This window comes from Chiloscyllium punctatum, chromosome 19 (genome assembly GCF_047496795.1).
Source record: "Chiloscyllium punctatum isolate Juve2018m chromosome 19, sChiPun1.3, whole genome shotgun sequence".
NCBI lineage: Eukaryota > Metazoa > Chordata > Chondrichthyes > Orectolobiformes > Hemiscylliidae > Chiloscyllium > Chiloscyllium punctatum.
Window position 1 is genome coordinate 60,039,298 of NC_092757.1, and position 22,227 is coordinate 60,061,524.

A 22,227-nucleotide genomic window follows, 5' to 3' on the forward strand; every position below is an offset into this window, starting at 1 on the left:
CTTAAGATCTTTGTGGGCATCTTTCTTTGAAGTGACCAGATCGTGCTGTTGCTTCACTAATGATAATAAAATTCAGCCCAAGGCCTTTAAGCCGAAAGAAAGTCCCAGCATTGCTGCAGTGATGCAGAGCCAAGGATGAGATAAACCCAATAAGATTGCGTTAAAAGTGGTTCTAACGGATGAAAGTGGAGAGGAGGTATCGTCTTTGTCAATTTCATCTAAATCTTATCATGTTCTTGTGCACTTGGAACAGGTCTCCACTTTATTCCAAGGAAAACAAGCCCTTGTCCAATTTAACCTCGTAGCGGGGTCCCTCAACCCTGGAACCATTCTGACCCATCTCTACATCTCCTCCAACACCTTTCGCTGTCAAATGGACAGAGAGCTGCGCGTTTCAGCAGCAGATAGCGCGGAGGCTGGAAATGTTGACGAGCTGTGAGTTGGTCTGGAGGGGGGGACAAGTAATCAAATTCCTTTGTTAGAGATGTCGATGCTATCTCGTGGAGTTGATAATGAGTTTTTCTTTTTGACGCCTGGTTTGACCTGGTGGGACATGAATGCCTCTCCGCTGTGGGACTCGGTTGTTTGATTTGAGACGCTATCAGGGCGTGCCCTGTGCACTCGGTTCCTTTCAAAGGTTGGTATGTGTTGGTGTCAGTGCAGGTGACTGACTGGCGGCTTGCCTGGGACGCCGAGCGCCTCATTGGATCTTTCAGTCACTGTCTCCTAACGCGGCCCTCCCATTGAAAGGCGCGGGGATTGGGTGCAGCTCCTGAATTGATCTGGTCCCCCCTCTCATTCTCTCTTATCTCTCATTTCACCATCTGGCTCCTCAGGGGAAGACGCTCATTTCCACCGGGTTCCCCTCTATATAAACCCAAACAGCACAGAAGCTGAGGGGAACAGTCTGTACCAACAGCCCACACTCTCCTACCAACTTATCGGGGGAATAGTCACTATTGGATCCTGGTGGGCACACAGGCTGTTTTTCCCCAGTATCTCGGAGTGTGTTTGCTGAGGGAGGTCGGGCAGGCAGGAGCTGTTTCTGCCCTCAGGACCCTCGCCCCCCCCCCCCCCCAATCCGCCTCCTTTTTCCTGTATGTCTGACGGAGGACTCCTGGAGATGAAAAGCCCGCGGGAGGAGGATTTGTTCCCGTTCGCTCGGGAGCGGCTGGGAGATGTCCCGGCCGAGCTGCTGTCCTTGCTCAGGCAGAGGGAAAAGGAAGTGCAGCTGGCGGCCGAGTTGGGCAAGGCTCTGCTCTCGGAGAACCAGGAGCTGAGGAGGACGAACGAGCAAATCCACCAGCACTTCAGCCAAAAGCTAGAGGTGAGTGCACTTAACCATTCCACCGCCCCCGGCATTCCCGATTCATCCGAACAAGAATGAACTCCCAGAAGTTAATCAACCTGGTCTGTATCTCAGTATTTGCCATTTTAATTTCAAATCTTCAGTGTTTTTTTTAATCATCTCTGAGACTTAAATTGGTTAGAAAATAGAGGAAAAATTAACTTTATGTCTCTCCTACATGGAGGGTTCCGGATTTCTAACGGGAACTGGGAGCTCTGGGCACTGTGTTTTGATTTGACGAAAGGCATTAGCAAGTTATCTGCATTTTTAAAAAAAAGATGAGTCCGGAATAGTTGGCAATTCTAAAATCCAATTTCTTTAGGCACTTCTAAACTTTCGCTTTTTTAAAAAAGCGCAGGTTCAAACACTTAAAGCTGACATTGTGTGAGACTGTGCCGTCGTGCAGGTGGGTCAGAACTCCCGTTTGTTCCTGCTTTGCCTTAGTTAGCCCTGTCAGCTCTAGCCCTACTGGAGATTTTCTGTTGCATTATATTAATGGCCAGATGTCCCACAGCTATCAACAAAAATACCGCAAGTAATTTATCATCACAACTTGGGGATGCAGATTGTAATATTCGTTGTATTGATCTGTGGAGAAAAACGAGCAGCTGTCAATAAAATTCCAGGCAATATTCCAGTCGCTGCCGGTCTCTTCGCGGCTAGTTTCTGCGAACTCTTGCAACAAATGTTTGTAGTTTGTTGAAACATTTTGTTTTAAAATGAAAAGAGACATAGCAAACGCGAGTCTCGGTGTAACTAGTAAAGCTGCTCAGTTCTTGGAAGCAGGAAATATGGGAAAGAGTAATTCAACTGAGAGAGAGTATTCTGCCCTAGCGTGTACTGCAAATCCACAATCGACTTTCCAAACGTTGGCAGCTTCATCAACGATATTTCAATCAGGGCGAGTGATGTTCAGTGGTAGTAAATAAGTGATAAGCTCATGTCCATATCGCCATGAGAGTGAACATTTTTTTATTATGGAACAGCTTTGGTACTGATGTGGCTCAGTTAACTTTATCCACCTCTGTACCAGAGCCAGGAGGAGGTTGACAGATGCGATAGTTCTGGTTTCAAGTTCCTCACTGGTACAATGAGGTTGGACTGTGCTTCTCTTCCTGGGATGGGGAATAACCCGGGATGGACATGCCCAGACTATGCCCAAGGATCACAGACATCTTACAGCGCAGAAAGCGGTCATCGGCTCATCATGCCCGCCCAGGCTCTTCAAATGAGCATCGTGACGAGGTGTCATTCTCCTGCTTCAGCCCCACACACACACACACACACACCATCTTTTTTTATTGCTGGTTGGCATGTCGAGCCAGAGTGAAATCTGATCCAATTCACTGGCGTCTGCGAGCAGCCTCAGTGCAGACGAGAAGAATCGAAGAAAATAACACGAAATAAAAAGACAAAACTGGAAATCTGAAACAAAAACAGAAGTTGCTGGAAAAGCTCAACAGGTCTGTGGAGAGAAAATAATTAACGTTTCAGATCCAGAAACCCTTCTTCAGAACAGAGAAAATAACACTTTAGTTGCCTAATTTGCAGATATTGAAACAACATACAAATGTTTCGGAGTCTGAAGGGCATTAAGACCAAAAAGCCCGCCCTTTTTTTTACCAACATTTCCATCAATCCTATCACCCTCTTCATTTTTTTTAAGGGCAACAATCAGTTTTACATCGATTTGACTCTCTTTGTTTTAACATCTATTTCATAAAGCATTTGGAGAAAGCCAGTTACTTTGAAACTTTATTTTAAAGTAAAATTGTTCAGATAAATTTTATAAAATGTGACAGCGATGTAACTAATGAGCTAGCCTTTGATGTTTCCCTCTTGGGAAAATATTGTAACGAATGATAAGCATATCACCCAGATTCATTTGGTACTTTCCAGTAGTGAAGAGAGAGGAAAAGAACGCAGATGTAAATGCGGTAATGTCAGTCAGGTTTGAAACAGAAAACTACGGACAAATTTTGACCAAGCTGAGAAGGAAAGTGGAGAATTCAGTTTAAAATTGTTTTTGTTCAGAGACGTTAGATGACGTACTGGTACAGGAAGGGCAGCATATATTCTTTTAGTATTATTATGCAATGATGAATTGCTCTGTGTGAACCAAATGAATCTGATCATAACTATGGTTCTCTTACGTTTATTTACCATGAAACAAAAATACCTTTAGCCTTTTGTATGTGACGTCTTTCTGTCAAATAGTTCTTTGGCATACCTCCAAAACGTTGTGTCAAAACACATAAATATAGAATGAAGTGATACTATGAATACATCCTTTTGTAGTCAGATATTGGGGAATTTGAGTACACTATTGATGCTCAGACCACAACACATACTGTACCCAAGAGAACATCTCAGACAAAAACTTTGTAACACTCCCCTTCTAATGTCTTACATAAATCTTACCCTCAATGTATTCCAACTTCTTATTCCTAACTTGTTCTATTCTGCTGAGATAGGAACAATTTCTCATTTCTCTAAATTAAATTCATTGGCCCCCTTCATAATCTGGCAGATGTGAATTAGTTTACCAAAAAAAATGTTAATTTTCTTCTTCTTTTCCTGGAATTCCTTTAAATCGCATTTTTATAAAAGTTGATTTGGAAGCGTAAAAAGGCCAGAGTATTACCTGAGTTCCAAAATTCAGATCATGTGAGGAGCATACATAAGAGAGGATTGTATTGCCTGGATTTTGGGATGATTTGTTTAGGGTAGATAGCGGGAAATCTTTCTGCTGGTGGGGCAGTCTAATACAAAATAATAGCTTCAAACACTGAGTCAGACCATTCAGAAAATAAGTTTTGCCATAAGTTGTGGAAAGTATCAAATTTGCTCTCACTAAAAGCAATAGATCCTAATTCCATAGTGGTTTAAACTCTGATGATACATTTTGGCTGGCCAAGAGTATTGAAGGGTATGGAGCTAAGGTAAGTGGAACAAGTTAAGATACAAATTGCCATGACTTCACTGAATGGTGGAAAAGACTTGAAGGTGCTTTGGTTTATTCTTGTTTCTGAACCATATCATAAGTTGCCCTTCATTCATTCGAGTTGCAGCTTCATCAAAAAATTTGAGGTTTGTCATTTTGTAATCTTGCCACTCCAAAGCCACTGATTTATTATTTTACAAATAATCTTCAAATTTGATCCTCATGACTAATCCACCAATTTATCGAGAATTGAATAAGTCCAATCATACTAAGTTAAAATGCACAAATGAATAGAGCAAAAAAACCAAAGAGTTTTAAAAATATCGATTACTTACCAACTGGAGTTGTGTGTGTAGTGCTCAAGGAATGTCAAATGTTTGTATGATGATGACAGAGTGGTCGAATTTGTTTCATTGAGTTTGGATATGAGGCACCTGATAGATAATCTTACTGGAATATGACATCACTAAAGGAATGGAAAAGGTAAATCCAGAATTCAAGAGTAGGACAAGGTTCATATTGACAAGAAGGAATTTTAAAGACAAATAGAAGGAATTTCTTAACACAAAGAACAATTACCATCCTGAATAGACCCCCAGGTACAATATGAAGGTGTTCATTCTTAAATGATTAACAATGTAATAACTAAATGCTGAAATAGGAGAGAAAAAGGTTTTCTGGATGATGGGTTATGATAGACCAAATTACTTCTCTTGTCCTTAATTATCTCATAATTATTAATAATCAGTAAGTTCATGTTCGCAGTTTGCTGCATGATCACAAGTTGTTCTGGTGAAGGTAGTTCCCGGTAACACATATGGATACGATCCATTCTTCTGCATATCAATTCTTGCATCATATAATAATAGTTTAACATTGCCATTTGCTTGAACATTCACATTTTCAATTTTTTTTCCTTCAGGAACTGGAACAGGAGAAATATTCATCACATCTGAAACATGAGGGGAGGAGGAGTGAATGGGAGGCTCAAGTAGCAGACCTAGAAAGTGATCTACAACAGTTACAGCTAGAGCTGCAGAAACAGCAGCAATATCTACAAGAGATTGAGAAAGCTAAAATAGAGATGGAATGTGACCTAAGTGAACAAAACCAGAGGCTGGTGGAGCAACTGAACAAAGTAAGACTTGGATATATTAAACAGGAGCCTTGTTAACTATTGTAATTTTGACCAAACAATCTTCCAGTGAATTACATCAATTGCTTGGTTGCGCTATATGTATCTCTTGAGGAGGGGTCTTTATTACTCTTTTATCTTTTTCAATTCCTCCCAAAAAGACTTGGTTCCATTACTGTGGATGCTCTGTGGTACTAAGGCAGACATGGGAAGACCCCATGCTTTCTGCTCAATCCCTGAGCATGGAGTAATTTACTAATAAACTTACTGTGTGTCTATGACTGTGTCAAACCACGCATAGTTGCTGGGCACAAATCAGGAAGGACTGGAAAGTTCATCACAAATGGAGGACTTCTGTTATAATGTTAGCGAGTAGCAAATAGCTACACGGCAGTATCAAGACTGCAATCTATGGTCAAATTCCGTGGAATAAGTCTCTGGGCTAAACAGAGGATACTGAATACAGATCTAATCTTTTAATCCTGAGATCCATTAGCCTCTGAGCAAAAGACTGTTAGTTTTGTTTCAAGGCATGCACAAAATAGTTAAATTTTAGTCATTCTTCTGTGAACTGCATTTTCATTAAATGTTTATGTCCAAGATCTGAGTGAAACTCACTAGGTAATCTCATCGTATCTGAGGCCAAAGCAGAGGAGCTAGTTGACAGTCAACCTGCATGCAGATATTCAGGATTAAATAGGTTTTCAAGAACTATTATTTTAAAGAACAGTTCAAAGAGTAATTAAAGCATATGAACAGGTACAGCTTGGGCATTCAGCCTGATAATGATATCCTGCTGTTTAAGTCTGATCTGTACCTTTTAAAGCACTTTAGCCCCTCTTAAAATATAACCCCTAATATTCTTATTGAACAAACATTACCCATTTCATCAATGAAAATTTTAATTGACCCAACGCTCACCCCATTTTGTTGGAGATTTCTATTACCTTTCACTTAATAAAGTTGCAAATCACTCTTTCTTGAATTTATTATTTTGATTTTAAAGTACTTGAAATAGTTCAAATAACAATAATGCAGCTTCTTTAAGTTGACGTTTTAAAATATTATTTCCCTGGTTTCTCTCAGTTGTATCACCTAACTGAAATAATCAAATGTTACTCAGGTCTTTGTAACCTATGGACTCACTATCCCAAAGTTTTCTGCTTGACTTCCCATCTTCGTCTTCTGTAAACTTCAGCTATCTTAAAACTATGCTGACTGTTCACTACCTTACACAAGCTATTCGCCTTAGCCTACATTTAGTTCCTGGTCCCTAAATATTTAAATTTAAAATTCTCATCTTTGTGTTTAACTCTCCTTCATGGCATAATCCTTCTATATCTGCGCAATCTCAATTTTCTTTGGTGCAAGTAAAAATAACCCTTCACTCTTCATTTCAGCCAGTTCACATATCATTAAATGTATACAGGTTTGGAAAAGTAGTCTTAATCGATATGTTTGATTTTAATTGTGTTGTTATTGCTCACAGAAAGAACAGGTGTACTTGTTCTGATGACAGAGTGTAACTTGTTGCTCAGTGCTGGCTCCAGAAATTCTCATTCACCTGTAAAAGGACAGACGGGTTTATCTAGTAAGCTAAAGGAGAAATGTAGGTTACACATGCAGAAGAGGGTAACAGTTCCTCCTGCTTTAAAGTACAGTTTGATCCTAAACAGTCTGAATGGGTGCAATCGTGCATGCGGAGTAACAGGAACATAAGGAAATGAGTTTTAATTAAGTGCATTCCAGTAGAGATTCCATCATTAATTCCCATTAGGGAATGGACACTTTGAAGAGAGTAATTTTGCTCTCATGCTGGCATCTTCCTGGCAGCCCTGTCTGACTAACCAGTCTCCCACAAGTTTCTATGTTGGCTTTAATCATGAGTTTTTATTATGTCAAGTCCACTGTGCGTGGGTTGCACAATATGTTATTGTACTGGAAAAACCTTCAGTAACGTCATTGTGTTGAATGTGTTTTGGCCTTGATTAATTCTGTGAGCGTCATCTCTCAAAGCTGCTAGCACTACATTTCCCCCACCCAATGGTGTAATGTAAACTTTCCTCAGGCAATTTTCTGACCTTTTTTTTTATATGGTAAGTTTAAAATAATGTAGGTGTGGTTCCTGGGGGAGTTTTGCATGTTCCAAGAAGTCTTCTGTTAAAATATTAAAGGACAGATAATTAATGTTTGCAACAGATTACCCAATTATCACAACTGCTGTTTAATCATGAGCTGTTTAAATATGAGGGATGTACACTTTTCCACTAATAATCTCATCAATTGCTTTTTCATTTAAACCTCAGCAAAACTCCTTCTGGATTGGTGGGGGTGTGTGTGTGTTATGATTTCAAGAATACATCTTGTACATAACACAGACATTGAATTCAAAGCAACAGATGAAGTTACATCTGTTGTGCTGCATACCTTGTACCCAGTGTGGGCTGTTTCTGCTGTACTCATGAGGGCTGTATCTAGTGTGTAATATACTCAATGCCCACCATACACAACTTGTGTGCTGATCCTGCTGTTTCCATTGTATACTATACCTAGTGTATGCTTTGCCTGCTGCTCCCAGTGTGTGTCGTATCTGCTGTACTCCGTACACCTTGTGTTTGCTGTACTCAATGCTGTGTGTGCCGTATTTGCTGTACACTATTTAATGAGTGTGTTACGTCTGCTATACGTAGCTAATCAGTGGGTTTTTTTGCTAGTCATGTTGGCACACCTTTGAATGCCTCTGTTTTTGCTAACCCCTGGCCTCCCATTTAATGGAGTCACTGACATTTCCTGAGCTGCACACCCTTGAATGACACGAGAGCGTGATAGTGATGGTAAAGGAGCACCAGCTAATTGTTACTTCATCAGGCTGTTCCCAATGCTGTTCCTGAGAATTGATTCTCTGTTTTCAAAGCTTTCATGGTTGAATACTTCTGGCCTGAATAGTTGAATCAGATTCAACAGTTAGAATGGTGGATGTCTCTAAATGCGAGGTCAGTCTTTCTGATCAGTGCCTTCCTGGGGATTTGAATCATCTTGCAGTGAAATGGTTAAAGGTGTTTTAATACATCGCAGAGGTACTATTTGCAATAAAATTAATGCAAATACTTATCTAAGCATAACAGTGAATTGTGAGCATCCTCACCAATGCCAACCTTCCAACTAGAAAATGAGATTAATTCCAGTTAATTTGTTGTTGTAGTTATGGTTGAGGATGGTAAGAGCATTTGCTACTCTTTAAATATTGTATAGGACTTTTTAATGCAAAACAAAGGTGCTCACCTTGCACAATGTCTAATTCCTTTACTACTGGCAAAAAAAGAGACATGGGGTCAAAGCTATTCATCTTGGTCTCATCAGGACAGTCACAAGAATGCCATGTTTCTAAGGGAGCGACAACTTATACCACATGAAAAAATGGTGATGACTGGTTGGCATGTTGGCTCTGATTGGTCAAGTTATTGCCATAGCTAGTGAACCAGGGAACAATTATTGTTGTATAATTCAAAAAAAGGTGCAAACATGAACATGTTCTTTTGATATGCAGATATAGGTGCCTTTGTATGTAGTTTTGACTAAGTATGTGTGAGCCACATTACAAGGCCAACTAATGATCTTATTCTTTATTAGTGTAATTCTTAACAACTCCAGGTTGCGGAATCTCATCTGATGTTAGATGTTAGGTTCTAAGCTTTACAAACACCAGCCATTGAGTATTAGCAGCAATCTACCTAGTGTGAACAATCAAAGGGACATGTCCTGTGGGATAATGGTTACTGTGACCAGGCCATTGCTTACTGTGTATCATGTATGCTCATGAATAGCTCCATGGCCACCACTTTGTTTTGAAAAGTGCCTAGTTTACTTTTGTTTACCCCAGAATAAGGCATCTCGAAATTTTTAGCAAAAGGTGAAACTGGACAGGTCACATTATTAGAGTTCAATAGCTACGTGAATGTTATCTTTACAAACAGAATGTTGCGGCCAATTCAGAAAGATGTTCTGTCTACCACACATGAGTAATGTAGTTTATGAATTTCATTGCTGATGTGATGCTGTGTGTGTGGATTAGACATTCCTATGACTAGTAGATTGTATTAAACAGCATGTACCAGTCAAAGGTACATCTGGAGATATGGCATGGGGGCAGGTATCTGTGGAGATATAATGTAGGAACACTTTCATGTCAAGGTGAGGTTTTGGGGACAGATAGCTGTAGAGGTGTAGTTTAAGGACAGATAGCTGTAGAGGTGTGATGTAGGGGTAGGTATGTTTAGGGTTGTGGGGCTAGGTCAGGTATTGGTAGAGGGTGATGTAGGCATTGCTTTGTACGTGCATATCATATCAATATAGGCACAGCTGATGATCCTTGCTGCAGATACAGAAGATGGGCTGAATGACAATAACGTCATGTGTTGAAGGAAAATTGCTAATCAGGATAGACTGGATTATAATGAAAAATTTTGGAGTTTACTTTTTTTCTTGGTGCTGATCTTGTTGGGTGTGTTTTCATTGACACTGGCTCAGCCAGTTTTAAGCAGACACCGTGGCTGTCCATTCACACAAATCATAAGGTTTTTCTGTCCTGTTTACCCAAAACCACATCATTTTTGCATCTGCTCAGTACCAGACAGAATGACCGAGATAACATCAATGTTCTTATGCCAAGATGAAATTGGTGATGTTGGGTGTTTTGTTTTCTGTATTGGGATATACAAAGAATTAAAAAAGAATGTAAGAACAGCAGAAACTTTTTTGGCAGGTCATGAAATGGGGATACTACCTGGGGTGATAAATAATGTGGGGTACTTGAGATATTGTGGGAATATTATCCAGCAGCATAGGAAAAGTGGTGTTCTCTGTTCAGCCATTATATCGTGTTCTGTTTTGTAATTGCTTTCATAACCTGTTTGGTCACTGTATATGATGTCTGTTTGGTTGCTTCTTTTTATTCCAATTGTCTTTTTAATCTTCTAGAATGTGCTGATTCATGCTGAGATTTGGTTCTGCTGATGCATCCCCAGGGCCTTATCCATTTGAGTTTCTTCATCGCAAGAGTCAACAGGCCAGAATGCACAGCTGAAATATACCGAGTCCATAGCTGAAACCAAGTGAGCACTGCAGATGCTGGAGATCAGAGTCGAGAGTCTGATGCTGGAAAAGCACAGCAGGTCAGACGGCATCCGAGGAGCAGAAGAATCGATGTTTTGGGCAAAAGCCCTTCATCAAGAAGGGCTTCCTGATGAAGGGCTTTTGCCCAAAATGTCGATTTTTCCCGCTTCTTGGATGCTGCATGACCCGCTGTGTTTTCCTAGCACCACACTCCATTCTAGTCCATATCTGACTGAACCAAAGGCCCTATTCCCAATTTTTTTTAAAAAAAATTGATTTGGTATTGCAGTGCAAACATGCTGGTTGAGTTTTAATATTTCCTACCCCAGGGATACTGAGCTTACTGAGGTACTTCACTTACTGCTCCAACTGAAATCATTTAACTCCGTGCAGGTTAGAAGTTGGCCATGGCATCAACAAGCTTCATGTCCCAATGTTACACAAGGCAATGCTGTTACATACCCAGTCATCAAGCAACTCTATTAGAGTCATACAGCATGAAAACAGATCCTTCAGTCCAACTCATCCTTGTCAATCAGGCATCCCGATCTGACCTAGTCCCATTTGCAGCATTTGGTCTGAATCCCTCTAAACCCTTCCTGTTCATTCAGATGCCTTTTAAATGTGTAATTGTGCCAACCTCCGCCACTACTTGTGGCAGTTCATTCCATACCCGCACGACACTCTGGACAAAGAAGTTGCCCTTCAGGTCCTCTTCAAATCTTTCTCCCCTCACTCTAAACCTATGCCCTCTAGTTTTGGACTCCTCCGCCCCAGGGAAAATACTTTGTTTATTTACCCTATCCATGCCCCCATGATTTTATAAACCTCTATAAGGTCATCCCTCAGCCTCTGACGCTCCAGGGAAAACTGCCCCAGCCTATTCAGCCTCTCCCTATAGCTCAAACCCTCCAGTCCCAGCAATATCCTTGTAAATCTTTTCTGCAGCCTCTCAAGTTTAAACAACACTTTTCCTGTAGCAGGGTGACCAGAATTGAATGCAGTATTCCAAAAATGGTACAACCTCAACATGACCTCCCATCTCCTATACTCAATTTCTGACCAATGGAGCCAAGTGTGCCAAATGCTGCCTTCACTGCACTATCTACCTGTGACTCCACTTTCAACCCGAAGTCACTTTCAACCCAAGGTCTCTTTGATTGCATAAGTTCCTTCTTATGCAATCAAAACTTGCCTTACTCCAATTTAGAACTTTTTAACTTTTGTGATCATTTCTAAATGTTTCCATAACTATTTTAAAACTAATAGCATTATCATCAATTGCCCCATAGTGCTCCCTCACTGACACTTGTCATGCCTTATTTCCCAACAGAAGGTCAAGTTTTGCTTCTTCTCTAGCAGGTACCTCCTGCATGTTGAATGAGGAAAGCTTTCTTGTTCACACTTAACAAATTCCACCCCATCCAAGCCCTTAACACCATGGCAGACCGAGTCTATGTTTTGAAAGTTAAAATTCCCTATCATTATAACCCTATTATTCTTAAAGATATCTGAGATTTCCTTATATATTTGCTTCTCAATTTCCCACTGACTATTGGAAGGCCTATATTTCAATCCCGACAATGTGATCATCCCTTTTGTACTTCCCAATTCCACCCGTATAATTTCACTGGACAATCTCCTAGGAATATCCTCCCTAAGTACAACCCTACTGTAATCCCTAACCAAAATTGCCATTCCCCCTCCACTCCTGCCTCCCCTTTTATCCTTCCAATGGCATGTATACCCCGGAACATTAAGTGACCAGTCCTGTCTATCCCTGTGTGACATTTCTGTCATAGCTATGATATCCCAGTCCCATGTTTTCAATTGCCTTACCTGTCAGACCACTTGCATTGAAGTAAATGCAGTTTAATTAATCAGTCTTATCTTGTTCTCTGCCAAGCTCTTGCCTGCCTTGACTATTTGGCTTGCTCCCCTTATTTATAGTACCAGCCTTGGCCTTTTCTCACTATCACTTTGGTTCCCCTCCACCCTCCCACTAGTTTAAAGTCTCCCAAATAGCACGAGCAAATTTCCCTGTAAGGATAATGTCCTCTTCCAATTCAAGTGGAAGATGTCTTTCGTGTACAGGTCATTTGTATCTCTGAAGAAATCCCAACGGTCTAAAAATGTGAATCCAAACCCCTTGCACTAGTCCCTTAGCCACACATTCATCTGCTGTATCCTCCTATACCTACTCTCACTAACACTAGGCACTGGGAGTAATCCAGATATTACAATCCTTGAAGATTTGCTTTTTAACCTCCTGCCTAATTTTCTATAATTTCTTTTCAGGACCTTGTCCATTTTTCTTATGTCATTGATACCAACATGTACAAGGATCTCTTGATGGTCACTCTCCTCTTTCAGAATATTCTCTACCCTCTCCGAGATTTCCTTAACCCTGGCACCAGGGAGACAACACACCATCCTGATGCCTCGCTGATGGCCTCAGAAACATCTGCCTGTGCCCCAGATTAGAGAGTCCTCTATCACAGTTGATGGCTTGGAGTCTGACACATCCCTCATTACATTAGAGCCAGTCTCAGTACCAGAAACCTGGCTCTCAGTGCTACATACCTCTGAGAGGTTGATTTTCCCCCCACCTCCATAGTATCCAAAACTGCATATAGGAGAGTTCTGCACTGCCTGGTTAACTTGCCTAACATTCCTATTGGTCAGCCATTTACGTAATTGTGTATGCAGTATCTACACCTTCCTGAAACTGCCATTCATCACACCTCCTTGTTTTTGTAAACTCCTCCAACTGCCATTCCAAGCAATCCATGCAATGCAATAGGGTTCTCAATCAAACATAGTGTCCAGGAACATTCAAATTCTCCCTGATCTGACAGGAAGAGCACATTACCCTACTAAAAGCCATTTCTGCCCCTTTAAGAATCTGCAGATCCAGAAATTACTTTTCTCAACAACGCAGTGTTAGCAATCTTACAGCTCAAAAGCACTGCTCTGGGATAACTTAATACCAATCCTTAACCTTAAATGTCAACCAAGAGATAGATCTCAGCATAAACAGAATTTTAAAAAGTCCTCACCTTATTCACTGTTATAGATTTACAGAAAAAAGTTACCAGATTAAGATTTAAAAGATTTGTAAAAGTCTCAAAATCAAACATTTAACTGATCAGGCTGTAAAACCAAAGGTTGTCCTCTTCTGCTGGAGTTTCAGGCAGTGATTTTTTTTTTCAATCACTGCTACCTCTGGATACCTCTGCAGCTACACTGAAACCTGATATTAGACCTCCCAAGTCAGCTATGAAACTGTTTGTTTGTTTGTTATTTTGGTGAAACCCCAATTTCAGAGCCCCTGAGCAATTTCTCAGTCTGACAGCTGTAAAACTACCTTTGTTAACTGCTTCATAAAAAGCCAATTGCCCAGCTTTATGCAATTCTTCAGTCTCCAACCTTGCCACTATTCCTTTATCTTTTAATAGTATTTATTGATAAACACAGACAGCAAAGAGTATATTGTGGAACATGTGAGCTGGGAGCATCTACCCAAGGCTAAACCTGCAATGAACAACATTCATCATATATTTCAGTCTCTTTTCAAAAAATTGTGTGTGCAAATTAAGTTTTGTTGCTTTTGGAAAATTAGTCAGGGAGGAATGGATGTGATAAATGTACAAACTGAAGTATTTGATTTTCTTTCTTCCAGGCAGCAAAGGTGGAGCAGGCCCTCGCCCATGAGATCAAAACACTAAGGGAGAGGTTTATGGGCAAAGATTTTCTGGCGAATGAGAATGCAACAAGGACACAGAGCCTTCATGTTGAGGTGGGTAAGATACTTGAACTTGAATCTGCGCCAAAGATTAATGCTGGGCTTGTAGTCCAGATGGATGAGAAGTTAAGGCCTGAGATAGCTATGTAGTCTTTTCCATTTTGGACCACAGTCAAAACTACAAAAAATAAAAAGATGTTATCTTTGCAATAGTTCAGAGTAAGCACACATTACTGCCACTGAAATTTTCTGGTACAATTTCAAGATAACTGAACAACCAGTCATCACCTTCTAGAAACAGTCAGTCCTTTATAGTGGGTGGTTTTGTTTTGAGGTTAGTTAACCCTTTCATGTACTAACTGTCTATACAACAGATAGAGGTCTGGGGCCTGCACCGTCTCCTATAGCTGGTATTCACTGGGGCCTGGACCGTCTTCTACTGTAATATTGACTGGGTCCCTTCACATTAAGGTTTTTTATGGGACCTGGGAATTGGGTACGGTTATTGCCTAAAATATGGGGACTGAGAATAGTGCTGTCTGAGAAACTGTACTTGCATACAGTGCTGAAAGCATTTTCTTAACAACAGGTACAGATTTTGCAAGTATTTGGTGTTTGCCTGACTGTCAGCTCTAGTTCCAAATGTTGGCTACTTAGGGTGATAACAAAAATCCAGCTGCAGTCCAATTCCTTGGTCACTTATCTTTTTACTGATTTTCATTTTTAGAGATGTTTCTGAGTTTGGAGATGCAGACCAGAGGAAATTTCCATAAACATTTTTATGATCTTGCCACACATACTGGCCAGGATTTATCTCCTTAAGGAGATGTTTTTAAGATGGACACGTTGGAGTGTTAACGAATTTCTCTTCTTTTAATAGCTAGAGCTGTTGGCTGAGCAGAAATATAACTTGGAGCAGCAGATAGTCACAGTGCAGAAGGAGAACTTGGCACTAAAGAACATCATTGACTCCATGCAGGAAGAATTCTCACAGTTACAACAGAAGAACACTGAACAGCTCCTGCAGGTTAGATCTAATGTTAGACTTGATCTGAACTGGCCTGATGAAGAGTTACTGGACTCGAAACGTTAATTCCGCTTTCTTCCCACAGATGCTGCCAGACCTGCTGAATTTCACCAGCGATTTCTGTTTCTTTCTTCAAATTAAATGTTACTTTAAGATAAAGGTTCCTTGTTCTATCTTTACCATTTTGATTCTAATAACAGGAAATTCTTCACACTTGGAGTGTGGATGATCAAGCTTGTATAAAGGTGTAAGAGTCTGCCAGAGTTGATCCTGAGGAGTAAGCTCAGCATTGCACAGTATGATGATGTCACACAGACACAGGCAGAGGGACAGCTTTGAATCACAAAGGAGTAAGATCACACACTCAATACTTATTACACCAATGGAACTTGTACCTATTTGCTATCATGTTATAAAATGAGATTAAAGGAATGTGATAAGGAGAGTCCAGAGGCAGTATGTTCCTGTTAGTGTAAAGGGCGAGGCTGGTAGATGTAAGGAATGCTGGATAATTAGAGAAATTGAAACTCTGGTCAAAAAAAAAGAAGAAAACATATGACAGGTATGGACAGCTGGGACAGAGGAGTTTAAGAGCAGTAGGACCATATCAAGAGGGAAATCAGGAGGGCAAAAAGGGCACATGAGATAGCTTTGGCAAAGAGATTCTACAAATACATTAAATGTAAAAGAGTAACAGGGAAAGATCGACAAGGCTGTCTGTGGAACTGCAGGGCGTGGCTGAGATACCAAATGAGTGTTTCATGTCAGTATTTACTGTGGAGAAGGATATGAAAGCTAGAGAACTTGAAGAAATAGATAGTGATATCTTGAAAAGTGTCCATAATTGTACAGTTGGATGATAAAGCGTATAGGTGGATAAATCCTCAGGACCTGATCATGTGTATCCCAGAACTTTGTGGGTAGCTAAGGAAGTGATTGTAGTGCCCACTACTGAGATATGTGTCATCAGTAGCCACAGGTGAGGTGTCAGAAGACAGAAGGTTGGCTATTAAGTTTGCAGATGACACCAAAATTGGTGGCGTAGTGGACAATGAAGGTTGTCTCTGAGTACAATGGAACCTTGATCAGATGCCTCAATAGGCTGAGGACAGGCAGATGGAGTTTAATCTAAATAAATGTAAGGTGATGAATTTTGGGAAGGCAAATCAGGGTAGGAGTTAATGGTAAGGGCCTCGGGAGTGTTGCTGGACAAAGAGACCTTAGGGTGTAAATTTATTGTTCTTGGACAAGTTGGACAGAAGGGATTGTTTCCATGTTGTACAACACTATGACCTTGAGTCTAAATTACATTTTGTTTAAGACAAGAGCCTCCTCTCATCATTTCACAAGATGTTTTACTTACTAGAGAAAGCAGGTCTTATGGGGAAGAGGGTGGTAGCAGGAAATCTCCCAGATAGATCTTACACTATGATAAACTGTGCTGAGGATTTGTCTTACAATGCAAAAAGATGAAAAAAAATGAAGGAATAACTGTATGCAGTGATGAGAGACACGTTCTGGGAGACAGTTTTCAGAATGAATGAATTAAGATCAACTGTGCTTGTTTTACAATGGACGTACAATCATAGCCAAGTTTACAAAAGCAAGTGCAAGCCTGCCACATGGAGGAACCTAAACCTCAAATTTCCCTCTCTGAAACACACACATACACACACACACGCACACACACACATACTCCCACACATGTACGCACACACGTAGAGGTATAGAACTTTACAAACAAACACAGGCAGCTTTCCACTGGTGCTGAAAGTCAGTAAGATCGAGCTTATCCTCAAGAGAGGAAATAGCACTTTCAAGAGTTTCCGCTCTTGGGATGGTTTTGTTGTACTGAGTGCTTTCATTCACATTCTAGGCAGCTTTTCATAGTGCTTCTGTGAACAGGAATAGTCAGCCATGTAGAACTCAAAAGTGAGGAAACAGTTCAGCTATTTCTGATGGTATGAAGCTGCTACTTAATTGACAGGTGAATGGTTATTTTCTGTTGTTTATGTCAAATTTCCAGCTCTCGTGGTTTTCTCTTTCATTTAGTAGTAGCCAGCAATACTGTGTCAGCCTGTGAGTGAGTGAGTGAGTGTCAGTGTGTGTGCGCACGTCAGCCTGCCTGTGTGTGTGTGTCTGTGTGCGCACGTTCGTGTCTGTGTCTGTGTCTGTGTCTCTGTGTATATGTGCGTTTTTGTCTCTGCTGATAAATGCAATCAAAATAAAAGCTGGGTAAATTCCTAGTGAAGTACTAGACTGGAAATTATTGGGCAAAAATGACATATTAAAAAGCTTCACAGGCCCAACAGTTCTTGTCCTGGAAAATGCTTAGTCACTTGGGTATCGGGGAATATCTGTACAGAACAGCATTTTAAGAGATTAAGTAGGGGGTAGAGTCCATGATCAATAAGGTTACTTCTCATAAACTTCACCTTTGCTCGTTTGTGAGCAAAGATTCTAATGTAATACTAAAACCCCAAGTTTGGTGTCACTTTGTACTTGACAACTGAACTCTATACTATACGTTTTGTTCCCCTGGGCTTGAGGAAGAGAGAATTAATTTGGACTGATCTTAGTAATTATCTAGCCTACTGAAATGTGATGTTGAATAAATGTTTGGGCTTTGCATGATCTCATCTATAGTAGTGTGATTTGGACATGTTGAGTAAAAAAAAAGTGGCTAAAGTAAAGTCATTTAGAGGATGAGAATGTGCATCTACTCATAGGATATGATGAAGTGGCCGAGGCATTGAATAGGAATTTTGTTGGGTCTTCACAGTGGAGGACAGGAATAATATGCCAGTAATTGACAAAGAGACAAAGGTAGGCAAGGACCTGAAAACAATCATTATCATGGAAGCGATAGTGTTGGGCCAGATAATGGAGCTAAGGTTAGAGAAGTCTCCTGGCCCTGATGGAATGCATCCCAGGGTAGTAACAGAAATGGTGGGAGACTTTTCTACCCTTAGACTTATGTCTCCCGCCAGATTAGAAAACAGCAAATGTGATGCCACTGCTTAAAAAGGGTGGTACACAAAAGATGGGGAATTACAGACCAGTTAGCTTAATTTCTGTAGTGGGGAAGATGCTCAAGTCTATTATCAAGGAAGAAATAGCAAAATATCTAAATAGAAATTGTCCCATTGGGCAGATGCAGCATGAGTTCATGAGGATAGGCCATGCTTAATTGATCTTTTGGAATGCTTTGAAGACATTATGAACATGGTGGACAACAGGGACCAGGAAGATGTGGTGTACCTAGATTTCCAAAAGATTTTCTTCGACAAGGTGCTGCACAAGAGGCTGCTGCATAAGATAAAGATGCATGGCGTTACGGGTAAAGTATTAACATGGATCAAGGATTATTGACTAACAGGAAGCAAAGAGTGGGGATAAATGAGTGCTATTGTGATTGGCAAACAGTAACTAGTGGTGTGCCTCAGTGAGCAGTGTTGGGATGGCAATTATTCACAATTTACAGAGATGATTTGGAGTTGGGGACCACGTGTAGTGTGTCAAAGTTTGCAGATGAGACTAAGATGAGTGGCAGAGCAAAGTGTACAGAGGGCTGTGAAACTTTGCAGAGAAATGGAGATAATTTAAGTGATGGGCAAAGGTCTGGCAAGTGGAATACAATGTTAATAAATGTGACATCATCCATTTTGGTAGGAATAACAGTGAAAAGGACTACTACTTGAATGGTTAAAAAGTTGAAGTATGCTGCTATGCAGAGGGACCTGGGTGTCCTTGTGCATGAATCACAGAAGGTTGGTCTGTAGGTACAATGGGTAATCACTCCTCATTCCTGATGAATGGACGTTTGAACATAAACAACTCTCCTGCTCCTCGGATGCTACCTGACCGGCTGTGCTTTTCCAGCGCCATATTTTTCAACTCTGATCTCCAGCATCTGCAGTCCTCACACTCTCCCAACAGATAATTAGGAAGGCAAATGGAATTTTGTCCTTCATTGCTAAAGGGATTGAGTTTAAAAACAGAGAGGGTGTTGCACCTGGAGTACTGTGTGCAGTTTTGGTCTCCTTACTTGAGGAAGGATGTACTGGCACTGGAAGGGGTGCAGAGGAGGTTCACTCGGTTGGTTCCAGAATTGAGGGGGTTGGCTTATGTGGAGACACTGAGTAGTCTGGGATTATATTCATACGAATTTGGAAGAATGAGGGGAGATCTTATAGAAACACGTAACGTTATGAAGGGAATAGGTAAGATAGACGTAGAGAGGATGTTTCCACTGGCAGGTGAAACTAGGACAAGAGGGCATAGCCTCAGAGTGAGGGGGAGCAGGTTTAGGACTGAGTTGAGAAGGAACTTCTTCGCCTAGAGGGTTGGAAATCTGTGGAATTCCCTGCCCAGTGAAGTAGTTGACACTAGTTCAGTCAATGTTTTTAAAGCTAAGATAGATTTTCTTTTTTTTTCGGACAATGAAGGAATTAAGGGTTATGGTGGGAGGGCGGGTAAGTGGAGCTGAGGCCACAAAGAGATCAGCCATGATCCCATTGAATGGCGGAGCGGGCTCGAAGCACCAGATGGCCTTACTCCTGCTCCTAATTCTTATGTAAATGGGGAAATTCATGGCTGATAGACTATAATGTGGGGCCATCCATTTCGGTAGCAAGGCACATGTTTAAGTCTGAATAGAGAGAGGTTGAGAGCACGGGAGGTGCTATAAGACCTGGGTGTCCTTATACACCAGTGGCTGGAAGTAAGCATGCAGGTGCAGCAGACATTGGAAAACACAAATGTTGGTCTTTGTACTGAGAGGATTTGAGTACAGGAGAAAGGACGGCTTACCGCAGCTCTACAGGGCACGTAAGACCACGTCTAGAATATTGTGTACACATTTGGTCTCCCTGTCTGAGGGAGGGTGGTCTGGATATTGAGGGAGTGCCACAAGGGTTTGCCAGACTGAGTCCTGAGATGGAAGGACTGACATGTAGGGAGATACTGAGTCAGTTCGGACTGTATTCACTTGAGTTTAAAAGAATGTGGAGGTACGAGGATCTCATAGAATTATATAGGTTTCTAACAGGATTAAACAGGGCAAATGCAGAAAGATGATCTCAATGACCCAGGAGTCCCGAACAAGGGGTCATAGTCTAAGGATAATGAGTAGGCCTTTTAGGACAGAGATGATGAGGAATTTATTCAGGGGCTGGAGACTCTGGAATTAACAGCCACAGGAGACTGTTGAGTAAAAACATAAGGTTTTCAAAAAAGATGCAGATAAAGATTTTAGGACTAAAGAGATCAAAGGAGAATGGGGGAAAGTGGGGCCAGAATGTTGGATGATCAGCCATTACCATAGTGAATGTCAGAACAGGCTCAAAGGGCCAAATACCTAATTGTGTTCCTATATTCTATTTCTTTGTGAAATGGATGGTGATACTTATTTGCCTTGAATATCAGGAATGGCTATTTGGCCAAGATGTCATCCATACAATGTTTGCCAGAGAGAGTCAGTAACTTGGGGAGGAAAGGTGGTTTGTTTGGAAGACGATGGGGAAGAGAAGAACATTTTGGTTGCTTTGCCGAAGAGTTATCTTAACTAACCAGATAACCACCTCTTGTTCCAATCTCTTCTCTTTAATCCTATGGGTTATGTGGATACGTTCACAACAGTAAGAGATATTATTGAGAGTGTGAGTTTTCTCTAATTGTGGCTGTTCTCTTCATTCAATAGTTAACCCTGGCACAGGAGAATGTCAGACAAGTCCAGGACCTGAATCACCAACTACAGAACCAAGTGCAGGAGCTGCACGAGCAGCTGATGATGCAGGAATCCACCAATCTCAACGATTCCCTTCTCTCTGAAATTGAGCACAATCTGGAGACTGAGGCTCAGGTTTGGGAGGCTGAGAAAGATCAGGTATAGGGAACTACTACATTGGCTATTTGCATTCGCAGATTGTAGTATTTTAAGTTTTGTAGTTTACAGGACCCTTTCTCTCAGGAGGGGATTGGCTGAACTTGCTGTTTCTAAATGATTTGTCTGGTGTATTTTTCTGTGACTTACTCTAGGTAAAGAATGATATTGTGAAAATCCATCAGCAATTACTCCCCTTGAGTGGTGCGAAGTGCTCTGACAGTTTGACTGGATGTCAGTTTCATAGTCTGCAGGCAGCCCTTTCGCATCTCAAGGAGCAGGTCCACAGCCTAACACATGGCCCAGCTCCACAGGTAAGGAGACTCTTACACTCATACAGCCGTCACTGGAGAGCTGCATGGAACAATGGAAAAGTTGGGCAGGCTTCTCACTAGGTGGAACACTGGTATTTCCTTTGGGATGGGACTTTAAATTGAAGGGCTACTGAGGGAATGAAAGATTTCTTTGTTTACTGAATGGAAGAGAATTTTTAGAAACCTTGATTTTTGAAGAGGAAACTATTAACAGTCTCTCTACAGCAAAAACATTTTTGATAGAACCCTTAGGAGTATTGCTATGCAGAGGAATCTGGGTGTGGAGGTGCATAGATCACGAAAGGTGGCAGTGCAGGTAGATAAGCATATCATAGGCCTTTTTAACTACCTTGCCTAATTTGGAAGGGGCATTGAGTATAACAATAGACAAATTATGCTGCAGCTTTATAGAGCTTTAGTTAGGCCACACTTGGAATATTGCATACAGCTCTGGTCACCACACTACCACAAGGATGTGGCTGCTTTGAAAAGGGTACAGAAAAGGTTTACCAGGATGTTGCCTGGTATGAGGACTTTAGCTATGAAGAAAGGTTGGATAGATGGGTTTGTTTTCACTAGAACCTGAAAGAAGTTTATAATATTGTGAACGGCATGGTTGGAGTGGAAAGTTTGAAGTTTTTTCCCAGGGTGGAAGGGTCAATTACTAGGGAACAAAGGTTCAAGGTGCGGGACGGGTGGAAGTTTAAGAGATGTACGA

At 41.0% G+C, this 22,227-nt stretch overlaps 1 protein-coding gene across 1 annotated transcript in view; it reads left to right on the plus strand.

Moving 5' to 3' along the window:
* The first annotated feature begins 744 nt into the window (after window positions 1-744).
* Window positions 745-22,227, plus strand: part of LOC140491389 (BICD family-like cargo adapter 1) — a 33,654-nt gene continuing 12,171 nt past the window's right edge. The window contains exons 1-6 of the mRNA XM_072589498.1: window positions 745-1,327; window positions 5,215-5,430; window positions 14,222-14,338; window positions 15,165-15,311; window positions 21,013-21,198; window positions 21,351-21,509. Of these exons, the coding sequence (XP_072445599.1) occupies window positions 1,100-1,327; window positions 5,215-5,430; window positions 14,222-14,338; window positions 15,165-15,311; window positions 21,013-21,198; window positions 21,351-21,509 (1,053 nt within the window). The 5' untranslated portion in view covers window positions 745-1,099. The remainder of the gene's footprint in view (window positions 1,328-5,214; window positions 5,431-14,221; window positions 14,339-15,164; window positions 15,312-21,012; window positions 21,199-21,350; window positions 21,510-22,227) is intronic.